The 20304-nt window shown below is 32.7% G+C and overlaps 1 protein-coding gene and 2 long non-coding RNA genes across 5 annotated transcripts in view; 1 reads left to right on the forward strand and 2 right to left on the reverse strand.

The window, feature by feature from the left end:
* Positions 1-20304, reverse strand: part of LOC127717530 (uncharacterized) — a 52702-nt gene that overhangs the window by 30586 nt on the left and 1812 nt on the right. The window lies entirely within an intron of this gene.
* LOC127717532 (uncharacterized) overlaps positions 1-20304 on the forward strand; it is a 32458-nt gene that overhangs the window by 10995 nt on the left and 1159 nt on the right. The window lies entirely within an intron of this gene.
* Positions 122-15841, reverse strand: LOC127717523 (uncharacterized). Its single transcript, XM_052223204.1, has 6 exons — positions 15686-15841; positions 10644-10804; positions 9187-9338; positions 4228-4353; positions 2559-2652; positions 122-714 (listed from the first exon to the last, which is right to left on the reverse strand). Exons 2-6 carry the CDS (start codon positions 10789-10791, stop codon positions 614-616), a joined length of 621 nt encoding a protein of 206 aa, XP_052079164.1. The 5' UTR covers positions 10792-10804; positions 15686-15841; the 3' UTR covers positions 122-613.

The raw sequence follows: 20304 nt of genomic DNA on the forward strand, positions 1-20304 counted from the left end.
AACTTAAATAGGGGGAATAAACCTAATACTTTTTATGTTTTCACTGGTGAATAAAGAAATGATACATTTCTGTGATTTTAAGGAAGGGCCACATGTCTACAACACAAAAATAAGATTGACAATGAGGTTATTTTTTCATTAAAGCAAAAGCTCAAACTTTTTTCTTTTGACACTAACAGTATCTTTGGTTTCATCAGGCTTATTATTGACTGTAACATATTTAATGTTGGATAAGATGGACTATGAAGTTATTCATTTATGGAAGCAATGGCTAATTTTTTTTTCTTTTGACACTAACAGTATCTTTGGTGTCTGCTGGCTTAGTACTGACAGTGACATATTTTACATAAGTTAAACTATATAGCTTTTTGTAAGAAGTGGATCTTGGATCTGGGCTTATATATGTACTTATCTTCATGTTTTTATGTGAAATAAAAAAATGACAAATTTCTGATTTTTAAAATCCACTTCATTTGAACTGTGGTGTATAGTTTTCTCATTAGCAATCATACCACATCATCGTATTTTTATATTTATATGCAGTAGACTTCCAACTTCATTAAAAAACAACCTTATGATAGAGATTATAAATAACATCTCAAACGAGTTTATATTATAAGCAGCATGTTTTCCTCTTCTGATGGACGTATGAATCACATATAGACACGGTAGATGGTTGTTTCTCTTTCTTACATCCTTCGACTAATACACTGCCTATTTAAAAAAAAAGTGTGTTTGTTATAATCATCGTATATGCAGAAAACTTTGATATCTTACATTTATTGCTATTTAATACAATCTTATTGCTTTTTGTGTAAACAGATATATGTATATAATATATATATATAAACTCATCAAAGATTCCAGGAACAAAATATTGGACGCCAGTCGCGTGTTTTGTCTGCAAAAGACTCATCAGCTAGATAAAAATGTAAAAATAAATAAAGCATGAAGTTGAAGAGCATTGAGGATGCAAAATGTAATTTTGAATATATATATATGAGTTCGTCCCGGCCAGGCAAGAACAAAAAATTTACTTCCGCAAATTTACACATCTAACATTGTTGGGCTGTTATTTAGACGAATTATATATACAGAATGTATTTTCAGCCTTTTATCACCATCACTGCTGGTGATCCGATGGATAAAATCTGTTGTAGAGTCGTCACTGGATCAGACGTACTTATTATATATATATATATATATATATATATATATATATATATATTTCTAACAATACAGTAACATCAAAGTAAAATTAAAGAAAGAACTTACCATGAGGGAGCAAGCTTACATTCCCCAAGCTCTAATGATTAATTCTGTATGGTTTTTTTCAAGTCTCGACCCTGAAAAATGGTCCCCTATTATCGTTTCTTTCTAAATCAGATAATCGAACGCATTAGCTAAATTGATTATTGGATACCATAAGATGTAAGGTTGATCGGAAGAGAAACCAAGGTATTATCCTGGCGACAAGAATTGATATCTGATATATGTTAATCCACTATCGAAAATGTTTCCAAATTTCGGATTTGCCTAATTATCTTAACCATAATTTTGACAAGCGTTGACATGAATTATCATTGATATGGATATAACTATAAATTAACTGTTTACAAAACTTTGAATTTTTGAAATACTAGGGCTTTTCTACCTCATGAACAGATTATTTTAGCTGTTTTTTGACAAAACGTTTAGGAATTGTTGGTCCTCAATGCTCTTCAACTTCGAACTTTATTTGGCCTGTTTAACTTTTTTTTATTCGAGCGTCATCGATGAGTCTTTTGTAGACGAAACGCACGTCTGGTGCTAATACTAAATTTCAATCCTGGTATCTATGATGAGCTTATTGGAAATCATCATTTTAATTTGAAGATGATCTGATAAAAAGAAAAGACGCTTACATTGCGACTACAGAACGACAGATGGGACGATGACAAACCGTTAGTTTGGCCAAGTGTATTCCCTATATTTGTAATATTTGATATTTAATACATAAGCCCCCCCCCCCCCCCCCCCCCCCCCCCCTGTAGAAACTAAGAGTTCCCAATTAAGATTTTTCTCATTATGGACCTTGCATTCATTTAATGAGTGGAAACCATCAGACAAATTTGAAAATCTTGATTTTGTAGAAATAAAGACACTGACCCAGGGACATGTATCAATATAGGAGGTTTTTATAAGTCCTCCTTTAAATTAAATGCATTTTTCGGTTATCGATTTTTCTGCGGGACAACTGATTACCAGGTTCATCCATTGTTTTGTTAGTGGAAACCGCAATTTGAAGAGGATCTCAACATTCCTGACTTTGCTGATGGGGAATCATCAATCTAATTTAAAGAGGTTCCGACGATAAACCCTGGAATTGCATTGCTTGTTGTTTAAATAAATGAAACATTTGTTTTGTTCATGTTGTTATAAGTTATAAGCAATTTGATGGCGTTTTCTCCATTACATGAGGATTCCTGTACTTTTAAACTTATTCGTTATTTTTCTTACTGTCTTCTAAATATTTGATGTTTGCAGTGAACGCATGGATCTGTGTCAATAATACAAACCAATATCATTAAACACTTTGTCTATTCCTTCTCCTGTTTTGGCAGATGTCTCTTCAAAATACAAGCCATGGCCCTCTGCAAGAAGTTCTCCTTCCTTTTAAAATGAAACGTAATCGTATCAAGTCAGAATATTTAAGGCCGTTGGTATTTTCGTATTAAATGTTTCACGTCTTGTAATGGTTCGGCCGTATATGTGTTTTGGTCTTGAAAGTAGTATGATGACTTTAATTACTTTGATCTACATCCTTTGGCATCAGATCACATCTCATCTCCGTATATTTGTTATTCAATATCATTTTCATATGCTAATCACTTATATTAAGGCCTATTCATACAGACATTTTATACGATCGACCTTCATCAAAAAAAAAGTAGTACCCGTAAGTATTCTGAAAATCTTATCACATTCATATTTGCTTGCTCTCAAATGTTTGATACTTTTGGCTTACCTAAACATTTGGTCTTGATTATACCCGTTGAAAATATTCAGAAAAAGTGTCCAGAAAGCTGAAATTAATATCTATTTCGAAATTCATTCCGAAGGAAAAGGTTGTTTATGTCGTGGTACAAATGAAAACACTGATGCCTTTGGTGTCCAATTAAACATGTTAAACCCGAAAAAATGAAAAGGATGAAACTTCAAAATTTTCAGAATTTAAAAAACAATAAGTGCGTTGTATAAATGATACGAATATAATTGTGAGCTTCGTCGAGTTAAAGTCATTACAGAATGTTTTGAAAATCAAATATAAATAATGAGAAATGTGGAAAAATAACATAAACAGAAGCAGTCTAAATCATCTAAGATTAATATTAACTAAGATAGATGCGATACAAGATTGGTAAACATTAATTTTATATTGAAACTTAAAATGCAATCAATGCACTATTGAGATCAACCTTAATACCAAAACCATGGCTATGTGGGGATGGTTCCTGAGGACACCGATAGAAAGAAATAGCAGCGGTACCAGTACCTAATACATGTATATTACGTGCGATAATATTTTTGCGTGCACATGACACATGCTGTTGATAAGAATGCATTGATTAAAAGCATATTTCGTGTTGAAAGACTCGTGAGTTTAAAAAGCTTGCATTATACACATATCCGATTTTTTTAGTCCGATCTCCGATCTTATTTGACAAAATTGCCAGTTTTCGTGCAAAGGTCGATGGTTCACTTTGGACACTCCGCCTTCTTCCTTCAATAAAAGACTTGCCGCTACAATATAGCAACAAATGCTTTAATTGGCATAAAACACCAAGAATCAATCAATCCATTGTAATGACTTTTTGAGATTTGAACATCGATAAAAAAGTATTACAAAAAATTCCAAGGCAAATTCAAAAAGTGGAAGTTTATACAAACTGACACAATCAAACGCTATAAATTCAATCAACGGAATAATTGAAAAACATCTGCATATTCCTGACTTGGAACAGGCATTTTCCGAAAAAAATGGTGGGTTCCCTATGGTTTTATAGCAAACTAAACCTCCCACATGTATGACAGTTGTTTATAGTTTCCTTATATTTACAATTTTGGGTAAGCAACCCAAACAGAAATAATAGGTTGATAAAATACTGTTGCCTTTAATTTATGGTCAATTTAGCAGGAGAGGCAAAGTAACTAAAGTGTAACAAAATTAGTAATGTCTTATTCTACCTGAGTTGGAACCTCCCTCAAGTCGTCTTCTAAGTCAACTTTGTTTCCAATCAATGCACATTTCAAGTCCCTAGGTCCGTACTGTTGTAGCTGTAACAGCCAACTTTCTACATTCTCAAAGGATTTCTAAAGAGAATGATAATGTTCAATATCGTTAATTCTAAAGAATTACAATATCAAATTGAAAATAATAGCATTGTCGTTTGCTAAAAATGATTATAGGTGTTTGGAAAACGATCGATTCACGAGAAGAATGTCATTCTCTCTCTGTTCGTTGTTTTTTCTTTTATACATTATTTTGTTGGTTTTTCTACTATTTGTTTTTTACTTTTAACTGTCCAATTGACATTTTTTTCTCATTCAAAAGTATGAATAGCAAATAACCACAGCATTTTGTATAAGTCAGTGAAAACTTTAGAATTTCATCAAAGTAAAAACAGACAAATCTGTTTCACTTCGTCAAATGAAGTCTATCGACAATCCATACATATAAGGTTGAAAAAAGTCCCATGTGAATTAAGGCAACAGTCGTTTACGAATATATATATATCGATTAGGAAGAGTCAAAGTAACCAACAATAACTGAGAGAATCCAATGAACTCCAAAATGAGCCAGATCGGCTGTATCAAACAGGTAAACGTCTCCTATTTTGCAAGCATAACCAGTCATAGAAAAAAAGTAAAATAACAAAAATACCGAACTCCAAGGAAAATTCAAAACGGAAAGTCCCTTATCAAATGGCAAAATCAAAAGCTCAAACACAACGAAATTCACACTCAATAAAATTTCACATAAGGGAATGGTATACAATCTGTAAAATAATTATACTAATATCTAAAGATCTAACACCACCAAAACATGTCGTTAGTGAGTTGAGAAGCTGACATATCGTATCGGTAAAGACAGGAAAACACTAACAACTCAATTTATTACAAAGGTTTGCATTTGGTAAAACAATGGCGCATATGAAAGGAACGCTGATAAAACTGATGTGAGCTCAGTCTGCTCTACAACCAACCCTCGTCATTATACAATATAATAGAATATAAATCTAGACTACTAACGGAATTAAGATGAGTTTGCGCATTTTTTCTAATTAATTAGGTGTATGCTATGAATAGTACTTAATCAGACTTGATTGTTTTTATATATCAAATACTGTACATTGCTTTTGTTACGGATTTATTCGAAAAAAACAAAAATTCCGGGGATATGCCTAAAAACTGTAATCCCCTTCAACGATATAAAATGTCAAATATTATCAACCTCCTATCATCACTTGGTCACGGTAGAGATAGTGTCCGGCTGGTTCGTGTGTTTTTCGAGTGATTTGATCAGGATTTGTCGAGTGTGAACACGTTTATTCCAGAGGTATAATAAAAGTTATAAACAAACAGACACTTATTCTGTTAAGACGTAAAATAAAAGGTGATAGAACCTACTATACAAGATCATACAAGGTAAATATGTATTTGCAATAAAAGATATTATCAATCCTTTATCAATTAGTTTTAAAAACGTTTAATTTAGCCTTACAATGCTTTATTCCAAAATATAGACTGAAGCTATTTTCATTTACTTACCAATGCAAATGGCAAGGGAAATGCATACATGGAATCTTTATATACTTAGATATACAGACACTTTACAACAAATCTTGTTATTACATTCATAATGACATTTTGGAGAGTAAATTCATTTTTATATTTCTGTGTTTTTTTAAGAGCAGTACGGTTTTTTTTCGAGTGCGTCCGTGTTTTATCGAGTGAAAACACAAAATTTCAATGACTTAAAATGTTATATGTCAGAGTATTTACGTTTAAAAACAAATAAAAGGTTCAAATAATATGTTTTATCGTTCTAGAAATGGAAAACAAGAACAATGTCCAAATGCTCCTACTGTAAAGAGAAGTCTGATCAAGGTTATGTTATTCTTGGTCACACAGATATAACGCACCCTCAGATTCCTTTCCATCAGAAATAAAAATAAAAAACTGACAATGTATATTTGTGAGGTATTATATATTGTATACGCATTTCGTTTTTATTATTATTCCAAAAGGATCGTATAAAAGCTTATAGATTATTAATTTATTCATTGTTTATCAAATACATTGGATAAGTCCCCGAGCTTATCATCAGCTCAGTAGTCAGAACTGAGGTGCTGATATGATTTATTACAAACCTTTCTTAAATTGTTTATCTGCAAGGGGACGTGGAATAGAAATGTTTTCACTAAGGTTCTCTTCCCACTGGCAGTAAAACCCTTTCCAAAGTTGGGCATCCGTTGAGCTGTGGGGGATGTACAAGTACACAGCACGTCCGGCCAGAAAGGGACGTGTAGAGGAGTGCCATGCTATTTTTACTTTAAGAAGCCTTGCAACAACTCTTTCAGCGGTCCGTATGTGGCCTGTTGTAATGCAAAATTTCTGCCCCTATCCGAAATACCCTCATTTTTCAGTGGCAGATTGCATTTCCCGACCTTCATCCCGAGTGGCCTCTATTACAGGACCTACCTATTGTATTTATTGTTAATTTGTTCTCGTCCTGAACATGCGTGAAATATTTACTACTGAACGTTAAGCTACTAATAATTAATCATCTAAAATTGTCGGTTTATAAATTTAAAAATTATAAGGAAACTAAGGTTTAAACTCCCTCAGGCAAAGTTGAACCTTAGATGAATTTGGCTATTTTTAGATCCCTTTTGGTGATATAGCTCTTTACCTGTTTCGGTTCTTATACATCACTGGCTTTCAAATATTCACCTGAAGGAAAATCCAGAAAACTGCTTCGGACGCAGGAAATTTATAAAGTGTTGTTTTCGTTTTTAATTGAATATTCAATTTAATTTAAATGGAATTGTAAATGGGAAATAGATATTGAAAGGATTAAGTGTGTGTTTTTTATATTTGTAATTGTATTATTTTTTTGGGGGAGGCCTATATTTGTGAAATATATGTGTTTATATTGATTTTTTCTGATTGTGTGCTGCTATTCCTTAGTTTTCTTACCCCTATTTTTAAAACTCAAGGATTCACCGCTGTAATGTACATCAATCGTAAAATATACATGATATCTCGTCTTACCATTTTTAAAATGTACCACCTTTGATAAGTATTTAGTACGACGAAAAATTTTTCACTTCTGAACTCGTACTATGAATAACAAATTATTTTTTTTTTAAAAGTTTCTGTACTCCTAACAACAAAATTATTATATTTAAATTTACCTGTGTACGTTACTTTATTTAACGCCATTTTGTCCTAGGTTAAAGTTGTCTTTTTGACATTGAAACATCTTTATTATTTATATTGTGTCATAGATCAAACTTATTCGTTCATTGTATATTTACTTGTTTTTGTTTACTGTCTTCTTGATCGAGATAAGCCATTTCAATTGATATTTTATTGTGTGTCTTTTTATGTTGTAATGTTATACCACTGTTTCAGGTTAGGATGAAGGTTGGCGCCTGTTGAAACGTTTAAACCCGCTGCAATTTTATGCACCTGTTCTAAATCAGGAGCCTGTTGTTCAGTGGTTGTCGTTTGTTGGTGTGGTTCATAAGTGTTTCTCGTTTCTCGTTTTTTTATATAGATTAGACCGTTGGTTTTCCTGTTTGAATTGTTTTACACTAGTCCTTTCGGGATCCTTTATAGCTTGCTGTTCGGTGTGAGCTAAGGCTCCGTGTTGAAGGCCGTATTTTGACCTATAATTGTTTACTTTTTACACATTGTGACTTGGATGGATACTAGTAGTTGTCTCATTGGCACTCATACCACATCTTCTTATTTATATATGATACATATCGTAAAAACAAAAATTGCATGAGATGAAATTGTAAGATTATGAGTCCCCTGTACTCCGTTTTTGATACCGTTTTAAAAACGACCCAATGATTTCTTATATATCGTTATACTACAGGCTATTGTAAAAAAATTCAGTACAGAAAATTAGCATTGATTAGGAAATGGTTAAACTTGATCAGCATTGTAATATGCTTTTGTGACTTATTGGGGAACTATAATATTGTTCTTTACTATATTATCATGATTACAGTTAGAAACTAAAAATGGTCAATTCTAAATGCAAAGAATGCTTTCTTTCTTATTCACATTTTCATTTAAAAACCCGGACCTTTTGTCAAAAAAATGGACGTTTTCAATATTGACCTCGTAAATACACGGACAATGTAAAACGCTAAATTTTAAGAAATAGTGCGTGGTTTGTGCTCAAAATATATATAGTATTCAGAACAAGTCAAACAGTCATGCATAAAACTTTTATACTTGCGAAATAGCAGTAAATCGGTCTGATCGCGAGTAATATCACTCGAAAAACCTGATATACTCTCCAATAAAGTGTACCAATTCACTCGAAAAAACACGGTCTGATCTGAAAAGTATATCTACCGTGTTGGTGGTAATGAAAATTCTAACGAAAAGGGTATAAAACATTCACATGAGTCCTGAAAATTCGACGATTCGTTGTAATTGGTGATGCGTCATAGTCGTAAGAATGACGTGGTATAGTGGTTTCGAGAAACGGAACATGTCGTAGAATGATAAAGATATTCCCCCGTACTCAACCATATTACGATGAAGACTGTAGCACTTCAAACTTCACATGTAAGAACCAGAAGTCTGATATTCCTATTGTAAGAAGCAAATTCAAAGTCACCAAAACGTGATAGGTAAATATTAATTTGAATAATCAGATGTGAGGAATCTGTCGAGGTTTCCGAATAGGATATTTCTATAGATACGTATCATACGAACTGAAATCGGTGGCATACGTTTTTGTTATAAATTAAACTGTTAACACAAAAATTTGTTTTGCCTCTATTATGTAATCACAAACTAAATAATATTGACGCCTTCAAAGCCTCCGCCGTTCCAGGCGAAATAGGAAAAGTTATCAAGAAAAAAAACAGATTCTTATGATTAAAGTGTACCTACAGGACTACTAACATCATATACAACCAATGCTATTCCTGCATCTCGAAGGTACAAAGGAACCAAACTTCGAAATCTCTCCTGTCCAGCAGTATCCCAAATGTTAAACACAACTGTTTTGTCTTTAAAATCTAAAGCACGACTGCAAAAACTTGCTAAATTAGAAAAAATTGAAAATTGTGTTTAATCATACTTGGTGAATATAGTAACCGTAGTGTATTTTCATCCGTCTGTTATTTGTTTTTATTTTAATACATATATATATATGTTTTTGCTTTCCAAAAAATTGATAGCGTGCGCATAACAAAAAAGTTATGTCAGTCGAGGGCGTCCGGCGAACTGAAAGGAGATTTATATTTTGTGACCACTAGGTCGGTTCCTCCTATATGTCAGCTTTCCAGTAGGGAGTATTTCGATATTGACAGAACTACAAATGTAAACTGATACAATTTTATTACAATTTCAAGTTCATAAACTTGATAATTGTAATATCATAATGGTTACTACTCCTTAGGAAAAGCTAAACGTAGATGGGTTTCATTGGGGGATCATTTAAAACTCTTTGGCTGTTAGGCTCCGAAACGGTTTGTGTGGTTGTCTTTCGTCGCGAGCATACATCATGTTTATAAAAATAAGGAGATGAGGTATGATTGTCAATGAGACAGCCATCCATCAACGTTCAAATAAAGTGGATAATATGTCGTGCTGTTACACATCTGTACCAGATCAGGTGTTGCGCGCTCACAAACATGTTTACTCCTGCCACATTTTCTATATGCCTGTCCAAATGAACAAATGCTCGTATTTCATTAATATTTTAAGTTGTTTTAGTTATATATATAATTGCTTATGCCCACTTTATTTGAACTCTGGTGGATAGTTGACTAATTGGCAATCATACCACATCTCCTAATGATTATATTATACTATATCAACGCGATGTCTATACACATGAGTGAACGATTTAAGGTATTAAAATATGTTCCTTTTTTTCACTCTCGTTAGCGTCGGTAATCTCTATCAAAGCTTTGTTCAAGTTTCTGTCACATGTAAAAGTATTTTCCAGGTTTTTCGTCTCCATTATGTTCAGTAAATAGGTTTAAAAAATCAGGAAATGTTCTAAGAAGAAGAAGAATATTTCCTTATACTCTAATATACTTCTTTGATAATTTTAATTGTGAAGTTTGATTTATTTTCCAACTATGAATTTCCGTATATGTTATTCGTGTTAAATATGAAACACTAAAAACTTGAACACATAAAAATATAGTAAACAATAATACCAATGATAATAATAATAATAATAATAATAATAATAATAATAATAATAATAATGAAATAGAGAGAGTAATTGGCAATTATATCCCACCTTAAAATGCGTCTATTTGCAGTAAAATGGATACAGTTAATGTTATTCTAATGTTTACATTTGACAGGCCATACCCCTTTCTCCTACTCACCGCCAACCGTCTGTTTATAATGTTGAATGAATGAATTGTCTGTAAATCTGACAGCCAGTGACGTTTTTCCTACCCCAGCATCTCCAACAACAACCACCTTTACTTTGATCACAGGTAATGATATTCCATTCATTTCAATGACTTGCATTACAATTTGTTAACTGAAAGGGACATACATTTATACATATATATGTCATTTAAGAAAAATGCTTATCTCATTGTTGTAAATTGATAATATAACCTTATATGTGAGTGTCAAAAAATAACAACTATAAATCGTATATCATATAAGTGGACAATTACTTTATATTGATACGTGAAATATTCAGCAATGTCCTGTTAGTTATCCGCGTGTTGTTTAATCAGAAGCTCCTGTTTCAGTGTCATAGGTCATTTGTTGATATAACACATTGTCATTACTGTTTTTTAAACAATTTCTGGTTTGCTCGTGCATCTGTCCACTTCTGGTATGAGCTTAGCAGATGACCTATTCAGTCGAAAGGTAGCGAAAATATGCAACGACGGATGAATTTCAACCTGATTTAATATGTTACATTATTATTAAGAAAGCTATAAAAATGTATAATAATCGATCTGTTTAATTAAAATTAAAATGTCAAATACATACATTTAAACACAAAAATAACACTTAGATAACAAATACCAATAGCCTGAATCGATCACCGGGTACAAAAATGCCAGTTTGATATATGTTTCACCTTAATTGCAATTAGTTATGTTAACTAAACTTAAAATTTTATTTAATGGCATGTTTGTATTTCTTGATCATTTTTACTGTTTACAGTTCATACCTATCTATTGAAGTAATGGGCAACTTTATAGGTATAACCTTAGTCAAGGGCCGTTATTTTATTGTTTACAGGTTTTACATATTTATTGAAGTGATGAGTTTATAGGTATAACACATACCTATTTATTGAAGTGATGGGCAACTTTAGGTATAACACATACCTATTTATTGAAGTGATTGGCAACTTTATAGAATAACACATACCTATCTAATTGAAGTGATGGGCAACTTTATAGGTATAACACATACCTATCTATTGAAGTGATGATTTTATAGGTATAACACATACCTATTTATTAAAGTGATGGGCAACTTTAGGTATAACACATACCTATTTATTGAAGTGATTGGCAACTTTATAGAATAACACATACCTATCTAATTGAAGTGATGGGCAACTTTATAGGTATAACACATACCTATCTAATTGAAGTGATGGGCAACTTTATAGGTATAACACATACCTATCTATTGAAGTGATTGGCAACTTTATAGGTATATCATATACCTATCTAATTGAAGTGATGGGCAACTTTATAGGTATAACACATGCCTATCAATTGAAGTGATGGGCAACTTTATAGGTATAACACATACCTATCTATTGAAGTGATGGGCAACTTTATAGGTATAACACATACCTATCTATTGAAGTGATTGGCAACTTTATAGGTATAACACATACCTATCTATTGAAGTGATGGGCAACTTTATAGGTATAACACATACCTATCTAATTGAAGTGATGGGCAACTTTATAGGTATAACACATACCTATCTAATTGAAGTGATGGGCAACTTTATAGGTATAACACATACCTATCTATTGAAGTGATTGGCAACTTTATAGGTATATCATATACCTATCTAATTGAAGTGATGGGCAACTTTATAGGTATAACACATGCCTATCAATTGAAGTGATGGGCAACTTTATAGGTATAACACATACCTATCTATTGAAGTGATGGGCAACTTTATAGGTATAACACATACCTATCTATTGAAGTGATTGGCAACTTTATAGGTATAACACATACCTATCTATTGAAGTGATGGGCAACTTTATAGGTATAACACATACCTATCTAATTGAAGTGATTGGCAACTTTATAGGTATATCACATACCTATCTATTGAAGTGATGGGCAACTTTATAGGTATAATACATACCTATCTAATTGAAGTAATGGGCAACTTTATAGGTATATCACATACCTATTTATTGAAGTGATTGGCAACTTTATAGGTATAACACATACCTATTTATTGAAGTGATGGGCAACTTTATAGGTATATCACATGCCTATCTAATTGAAGTGATTGGCAGCTTTATAGGAATAACACATACCTTTTTATTGAAGTGATGGGCAACTTTATAGGTCTATCACATGCTTATCTAATTGAAGTGATTGGCAACTTTATAGGTATATCACATGCCTATCTAATTGAAGTAATGGGCAACTTTATAGATATAACACATACCTATTTATTGAAGTGATGGGCAACTTTATAGGTATATCACATGCCTATCTAATTGAAGTGATTGGCAGCTTTATAGGAATAACACATACCTTTTTATTGAAGTGATGGGCAACTTTATAGGTCTATCACATGCTTATCTAATTGAAGTGATTGGCAACTTTATAGGTATATCACATGCCTATCTAATTGAAGTAATGGGCAACTTTATAGATATAACACATACCTATCTAATTGAAGTGATTGGCAACTTTATAGGTATATCACATGCCTATCTAATTGAAGTAATGGGCAACTTTATAAGTATAACACATACCTATTTAATTGAAGTGATTGGCAACTTTATAGGTATAACACATACCTATCTATTGAAGTGATGGGCAACTTTATAGGTATAACAGAGAACAAATCGGAATTTCAGGGCAATAAAATACTTCCAGATCTTATTTTGCTTTCTGAAGTTTCTCTCTTTACAATATTATAGTTTTTGAAAATTGAAAAAAATTCACTACTTATGGCAATAACTCATATTAGGTGTTTGTTAACAATTTCGATTTTTAAAATTTTATTGTCCTGAACATGTAAACTATTAACTGTTCCTCTCTATCTATTATAGTTTCTGCAAAATAAGCAAAAAAGGATAAAAATAATCTTTAAAGAACAATGATTCCTCAAAGGGACGATTTCTACAGTGTTGACTTATTATGTAGATCTTATTTTGCTGAATATTTTTGCTATACATTGTTGCTCTTTATCTACCATAGTTTCTACTAAGAAATCAAAACATGGTTAAAAAAATGTCATTCAAGGGCAATAAATCAATATGAGGAGTCAGTTTACAATTTTGGCCATGTTGACTAGTTTGTAGATCTCATTGTGCTTAGCTTAGCAATTTTGTCAATAATAATTTCTCTATAATGCTTTCTGAAAAAAATGCAAAAATGGGTAAAAACCATATTTCAGAGGAAATACCTCCTATAAAGGGTCGAATCCCCAAGGGGGATCTGGGGAATAGAAATATGGTCACCATTGGTCTTCATTCGACCGGCGGTAAAACCCTCGCTAAAGTGGGGCGTCCGTTTGGCTGTTCGTGATGTATAAGTTCGCAGTCACGTCCTGTCAGAATGGGGACGTTAAATCCGATGCCTCGTGTAAAGAGAGTGCCACGTTCTTTGCACGTTAAGAACCCTTGCAACAACTCTTTGAGGGGTTCGTAGGTGGCCTGTTGAAAGGCTAAATTCCGTCCTTATCCAATATACACTCATTTTCCCGTGGCAGTCCAAATTTCCCCGACCTTCATCCCGGATGGCCTCTATTACAGGACCTACCTAATGTATTTATTGTTAACTTGTTTTCGTCCTGAACATGCATGAAGTATTTGCCACTGGACGTCAAGCAACCAACAATCAATCAATCAATATAAAGGGTCGAATTCGGCCTTGTGAATCATTCATAGATCTTATGTTGTTGAACATGTGTGCTATTTACAGTTTTCCTCTATTCATTATAGTTTTCTCTCTTTGTACTCAATTTTTTTTTATGACATTCCAAAGGTAATTACTAATGGGTTATCCGAAATTCTGAAAATTTCACAGGAAATAGATCTTGAGCTCTTATCATTTTTTACCTGTTTTTGCCCTAACCGCTTCAGTTCTAGATATGAGCCAAAATCGAACAAAATACTCCTCCGAAAAAACAGACGTTCACAAACAAACAAAAGGTCAAGATTTTGTAGAGGCATAGAAGTCTTTGTCAAATGTAGTTATATATTCAGAAATATTTGTACTTGTAATTTTTGGGATCATTACCTTTAAAGATTTATCATTTCCAGATATATACAAAAAAAATATTTCACGCTAAAAATAAATTACGAATTTCCATCCGGTTTGCTTTAAAGTGGTTTCGATTATATTTATAAACGACTTCATTTTTAAAAGAACCAAATATACAGCGAAGAAACAATACGACCTCTCTGATGCAACCTTTGGAAGAAATTGAAACCGCAATGATTATGTTTTTCAATTACATTGTAATGGTTAAGTAGTGTATCGAATATCTTACATCATAGTTATTGCATACAGTGGAAGTACTTGCCCTTCGCTGTATATCATATTACACTTGCAAGCTCTGGCAATGATATACTTGTTAGGACAATAGGATGCAATTAACTTAAAAATAAATAAAAAACTAATTACTACATGTACTCTTATACATTATATATGAAGTTAATATCTACAATGAACTACAATGAACTGTTGATTAAGATTTCACCAAAAATACTAGGCTCATAACTGTGTACGTCAGACACACGCGTTTCCTTTTTAAAGACTCACCCGTGACACTCGAATGTAAAAATTAATAAAAGGCCAAATAAGTAAGAAGTTTTAAAGCATTGAGAGCAAAACATTCCGAAACATTTTTCGAAATACAGCTATATTCCTTGGGTAGAAAAGCCTTAAGACTTCGAACAATTCAAAGTTTTGTAAACTATTAATTTACAAATATGGTAATATCAACACATTCATACTGATCGTTAATTTTTGCTTGCGTCTAATCCAAATAGCATTTTATTTCTATATTATCGTACAAAAGTTCATCGTGCATGCTATACCAAGTAATTTAATATTGTACACATTATATATATATATAACTGAGTACATTCTTGCAGGAACAAGACAGATTATTCTAATTGTCATGGTAGATGCTAAAAAATCCTATCAGTCCATATAATTAGTACTAATATACTTACTTAAAAACTTTCATTAGCAGCACACATGGTATTTGATTATGAAAAACAGAGTTTTCCGACTTTAAAATTCAATTTCCTACACATCAATTTCGCTTTAGATATATGTATTCATATTTTCATAAGGCATAACCTATTTATGTGAAACTGAATGTATTTATTTTCCTGTTACAATTATCAGTGTATTAGTAACGAAACTTAGGTATATTGTCATTGTTTCCGGTACATTTGACATATGTACAATTGATTTAATACGTGTACATTTATATTTAGACTTTTAGTTTTGTTTTGGGTAAATTTTTACATACACATTACATGTATTGCCGATACTTTAATTACGGTGGAAATGCTACTAAACAGTTAAACGATTATAAACAGGAAATATTTTAACAAACAAATATTTTTTTTAGGAAAATGTATCTTTTTATACATAATTGTAAGGGTAATCTTGGTTTGAGGCTGTGACTGCGATGTAGTGATGTAGTTTGACGTCAGCAATTTGTTAAAGAATATAAATTTCTACAAGGTTCATCTGATGCCTTCTAAAGTTGGGATATAAGGTTTGTACATCATATGAAATTGTTAACGAGATTTATCTGCACTAGCAGAAAGAAATATTTTGGACTGAAGGATTGGTTTTTGATATTTGCTCAATGTGCAGTGGCAAATGTTTCTTGCATATTCTGGTTGAGAACAAATAATTCATAAATATTTAACATTTTTTATGATTGATATTAACCGTATTTTAATGTGCTCTTTCACAAGGCAACAGTCCACAGGAAGACATATCATTCGCCAGATGCATTATTCCGACAACGAGCTCTTACTTTTAAATACTACGTGTCTGGCGGAGAAACAGTAAATACCAAATTTGAAGGCTTCGGTTTAGCCCAGAAATCAGAATTGGAACAATGGAGTTTTATTTAAGCAGGGCAAAGGATCTGGTTTCGTATAATGAGTCTTTGAATTTATGAATAAAGTTGGCCACGTTCCACTTTTTAGTTGTTATCCTGTTTCAATAAATATTTTAGAATTTGGTGATTTTTTACTTAGTTGTTCGCATTGATCCCAATGAGTTAAAATTAAAAATACCACATATTATACCTTTACAGTTAGGTCTACCCCTAACTGGACAATGAAGGTAGTTTAAGAACTAAGCTTTACAACAGAAGAGACGATTTAAATGTTTTCATTTTGAACTTTCCATCATCTTTAGCAAAATCCAACTAGTGCCTGCATCAGGAGTATTATATCTTCCAGTCGATACGATATTCCAGGGCTTTCGTTTCCTATCATAATTTCCTTAAAGGGATTGCTTACATCATCGGGAAGCTTTTGAACCTGCAGTTCCAAATAGTAAGATTGAAGTAATCACTCCGACATTTTTTCGGACACCATCTATGATTTGGTTGTCCGTTATGAAACATTTGTGTTACAGATGACCATGGATATGTTCCACATGTCATAGTCATGTCCTCTTTTCATCAAATATAACATTCCCACATGCAACTTATTCCTATTCCACAATGCTCTTCCAACTTCGAATTTATTTAGCCTTTATTAGAGCGTCACTGATGAGTCTTTTTGTAGACGAAATGCGCGTCTGGAGTACACAATTTTAATCCTGGTATCTATGATGAGTTTATTTACTTGCCATAAACAACACAAAGAAGGCCAGTAGCATAGTCGGACCGGTTTACCTTTCCACAACATCTTAATTCATCTAATATTGTCATTAAACGTGTGTGATGATTAAGCATTAGTGTTGAGCGTTGCATATTCTGATATTTCTTTTTATTGTCACTGTTGTTTAACCAGTTACAAACTTGTATATCCTTTGTTTGTAAAAAAAAATATGGTTTTCACAGTTGGTCAAGTTTAAATGTTTGACAATTTCCATATATCGATGGTTTATGGATTTGTGATATCCACATGATATGAGACAAGATTGATTGTTTCATGCTTAATGTCAAGTAGCAAATATCTCATATACATATATTAGTGACGAGAAAAATATTAAGAATTAATACAATGGATGGGTTCTGCCTTTTGGGTTGACCAGGAAGAAGGGCAAGATTTCCCTGGAAAATTAGGGATGACCAAATTTCTTTAACCTTGTCAACCGTTGATGTGACTGATGCCTTTTACTACATATAACTGATCGTGTGAAGAGTTTAAATCCAAAAACAAACAGCCTCTCTTTCATTGGATCCAGATAAAATATAGATAAAACTTTTCGTGCAAAAAAATATGATTTTGAAACTAAGATAACATGCAAAATGATTTTGACTTGATAATGTTTTGATAAATATATCATGTGTGCATAAATGCAAAATATATGTAAATATCTAAACAAACTAAATCCACATATATTGATACTAAAGGCTTTATTTTCAGGTTAAATTTGAAGGTTTGACAAAAGACGATAACTTTTAGTGATGAAAAATAAGTAACTTATAAACAACAGTAAACTGTACTTCTATCCAGATAATCATATTTACAAAGAGTAAAGTCACTGAACTAGTTTGTATCCACCTTTAAGTAAAAGAGGGACGAAAGATACCAGAGGGACAGCCAAACTCATAGATCGAAATCAAACTGACAACGACATGGCCAAAATTAAAAAGACAAACAGACAAATAATAGTACAGATGACACAACATAGAAAACCAAAGACTAAGCAACACGAACCCCACCAAAAACTGGGGGTGATCTCAGGTGCTCCGGAAGGGTAAGCAGATCCTGCTCCACATGTGGCACCCGTCGTGTTGCTTATGTTATTACAAATCCGGTAAATAGTCTAATTCGGTAAGTCACATTCGTGAAAAGGGAGGGTATTGTAGTTACGACAGAAGGAACATATCCGATATCATCTGTGAAACGGTTATTCCATAACGGTCAACCAACTCGTGATGGCGTCCGTAAAATTTACGAAGGGATGATTTCAACTTCACCATTTGGAACTCTTGGTTTCATAGCTTCCTTGTGAGCAGCAATCCTCTATCAAGGAAATCGTGATAGGAAACACAAGCCCGGGAATATCGTATCAATTGGGAGATATATACTCCGCTGCTCGAATGTTGCTACATAGAAATGGAAAGTTCACAATTGGGAAGCTGAAATCATCTCTTTTGTCGTAATGTTTTGTTTTCAACCGACCCTCATTCTCAATTTCTAGATGTAAGTCAAGATATGAGGCAGTCTTACCTGTATCTGTAGTATCCTTTATCTCTAGTTCGATGGGATAGATTCGTTCAACATAGTCACCAAATTTTGTATTATTTAGTGAGAGAACATCATCTATATAGCGGAACGTAGAGTTAAAGGATATTGCTAACTTCTTATCTTTCTTCCTAAGAAGTTCCTGTATGAAGTCAGCCTCATAATAATAAAGAAACAAGTCGGCAAGAAGAGGGGCACAATTGGTTCCCATTGGAATTCCGACAGTCTTGAAAAACACGTCCTCCAAACGTAACAAATATGTTGTCAATCAAGAAATCAAGCATCTTGATAATGTCAGTTTCAGAGAATTTTTGGTTTGAATTTTTTGTTTGAATCAGAGTGATTCTTTACAAAGTAGGATTTATCCCTCCCCAAGACAAGATACTTGTATCTACGTTCGCCATTCTTTTTAATGAAACAAAGTAATACCAACTCTTTCAATTTGTCTTTTAGTTTGGAATGGGGAATACTTGTGTAAAGTGTAGAAAAGTCAAATGTAATACTATTGCAAGATGAGTCTTAGATTGTATGTACTCTAAAAGATCTTTGGAATTTTTTAGTATCCACATCTGATTCTCGCCACCTCTAGAATAGGCAGTTTCACAATAACTTTGGAGCCCGGCTTTGATTGCTGATAAAATAGATGTTCATAATTTAGAAAGAGGTTTCGTGGAGCACTTGGAAGACCCAGCAATATACCGTTGTTTGTAAGGACACTTATGTAGTTCAGGTATCCAATACAGTGATGGAAGATCCAGTTCTTCATCTTTGGTTGAAATTCCAAAGGAACATAGAACAGACCTATGATTATCCAGGATTTCCTCTTTGGTAAGTGTCGTGAGGGTATATGTTGAGTTTCCAAGTGAATTGTCAATACCTAATTCATTTATCAAGCAGTTTATGTAATGATATTTACACACATAAACGATGTTGTTTAAGGCTTTATCTGCGAGGACAACAACATATTTGTCATGGAGGTAGGACAAGTGTTCTGCAACATATGGGTCTTTAAAAATTGACATAGCGTGGGTATTGATATGCCCATTTAGTTACTTAATTCGGATTTGTATCAACGACCTCACAGCCTTAATCCATTCGGAAAGAGTATCTAAAAATGTTCTAACCCCACAAACACATACTGACATATGCGAGTCAGAGTGGAAACTAGTCATTACAAGGTAAACAAAATAAATATGTATAAAGTCATTTATTTTACAAACATAACTCATATCTAACAAATATTATGATTGCTGCTCCCAGATTATATCATATTGATATAATGTAAGGAAATTGCAATCATACATTTCATTTATATATTAAATTCAACATTGCACGTTCCCTTTCAACAAATCATTCAATAAGTTTTCTTCTCTTGTGTTACTGTGGATTCATTGATTTTC

Source organism: Mytilus californianus, unplaced genomic scaffold (genome assembly GCF_021869535.1).
Source record: "Mytilus californianus isolate M0D057914Y unplaced genomic scaffold, xbMytCali1.0.p SCAF_10, whole genome shotgun sequence".
NCBI lineage: Eukaryota > Metazoa > Mollusca > Bivalvia > Mytilida > Mytilidae > Mytilus > Mytilus californianus.

What these genes read in the sequence shown, in the direction of transcription:
- LOC127717523 (XM_052223204.1), bottom strand. Translation starts at nt 10,791, where the DNA reads ATGCAAGTCATTGAAATGAATGGAATATCATTACCTGTGATCAAAGTA. An exon ending in TTATAAACAGACGGTTGGCG is followed by an intron (nt 9,339 to 10,643) that starts GTGAGTAGGAGA and finishes TTTCTAATTTAG; the next exon opens with CAAGTTTTTGCAGTCGTGCT. An exon ending in TATATGATGTTAGTAGTCCT is followed by an intron (nt 4,354 to 9,186) that starts GTAGGTACACTT and finishes CATTCTCTTTAG; the next exon opens with AAATCCTTTGAGAATGTAGA.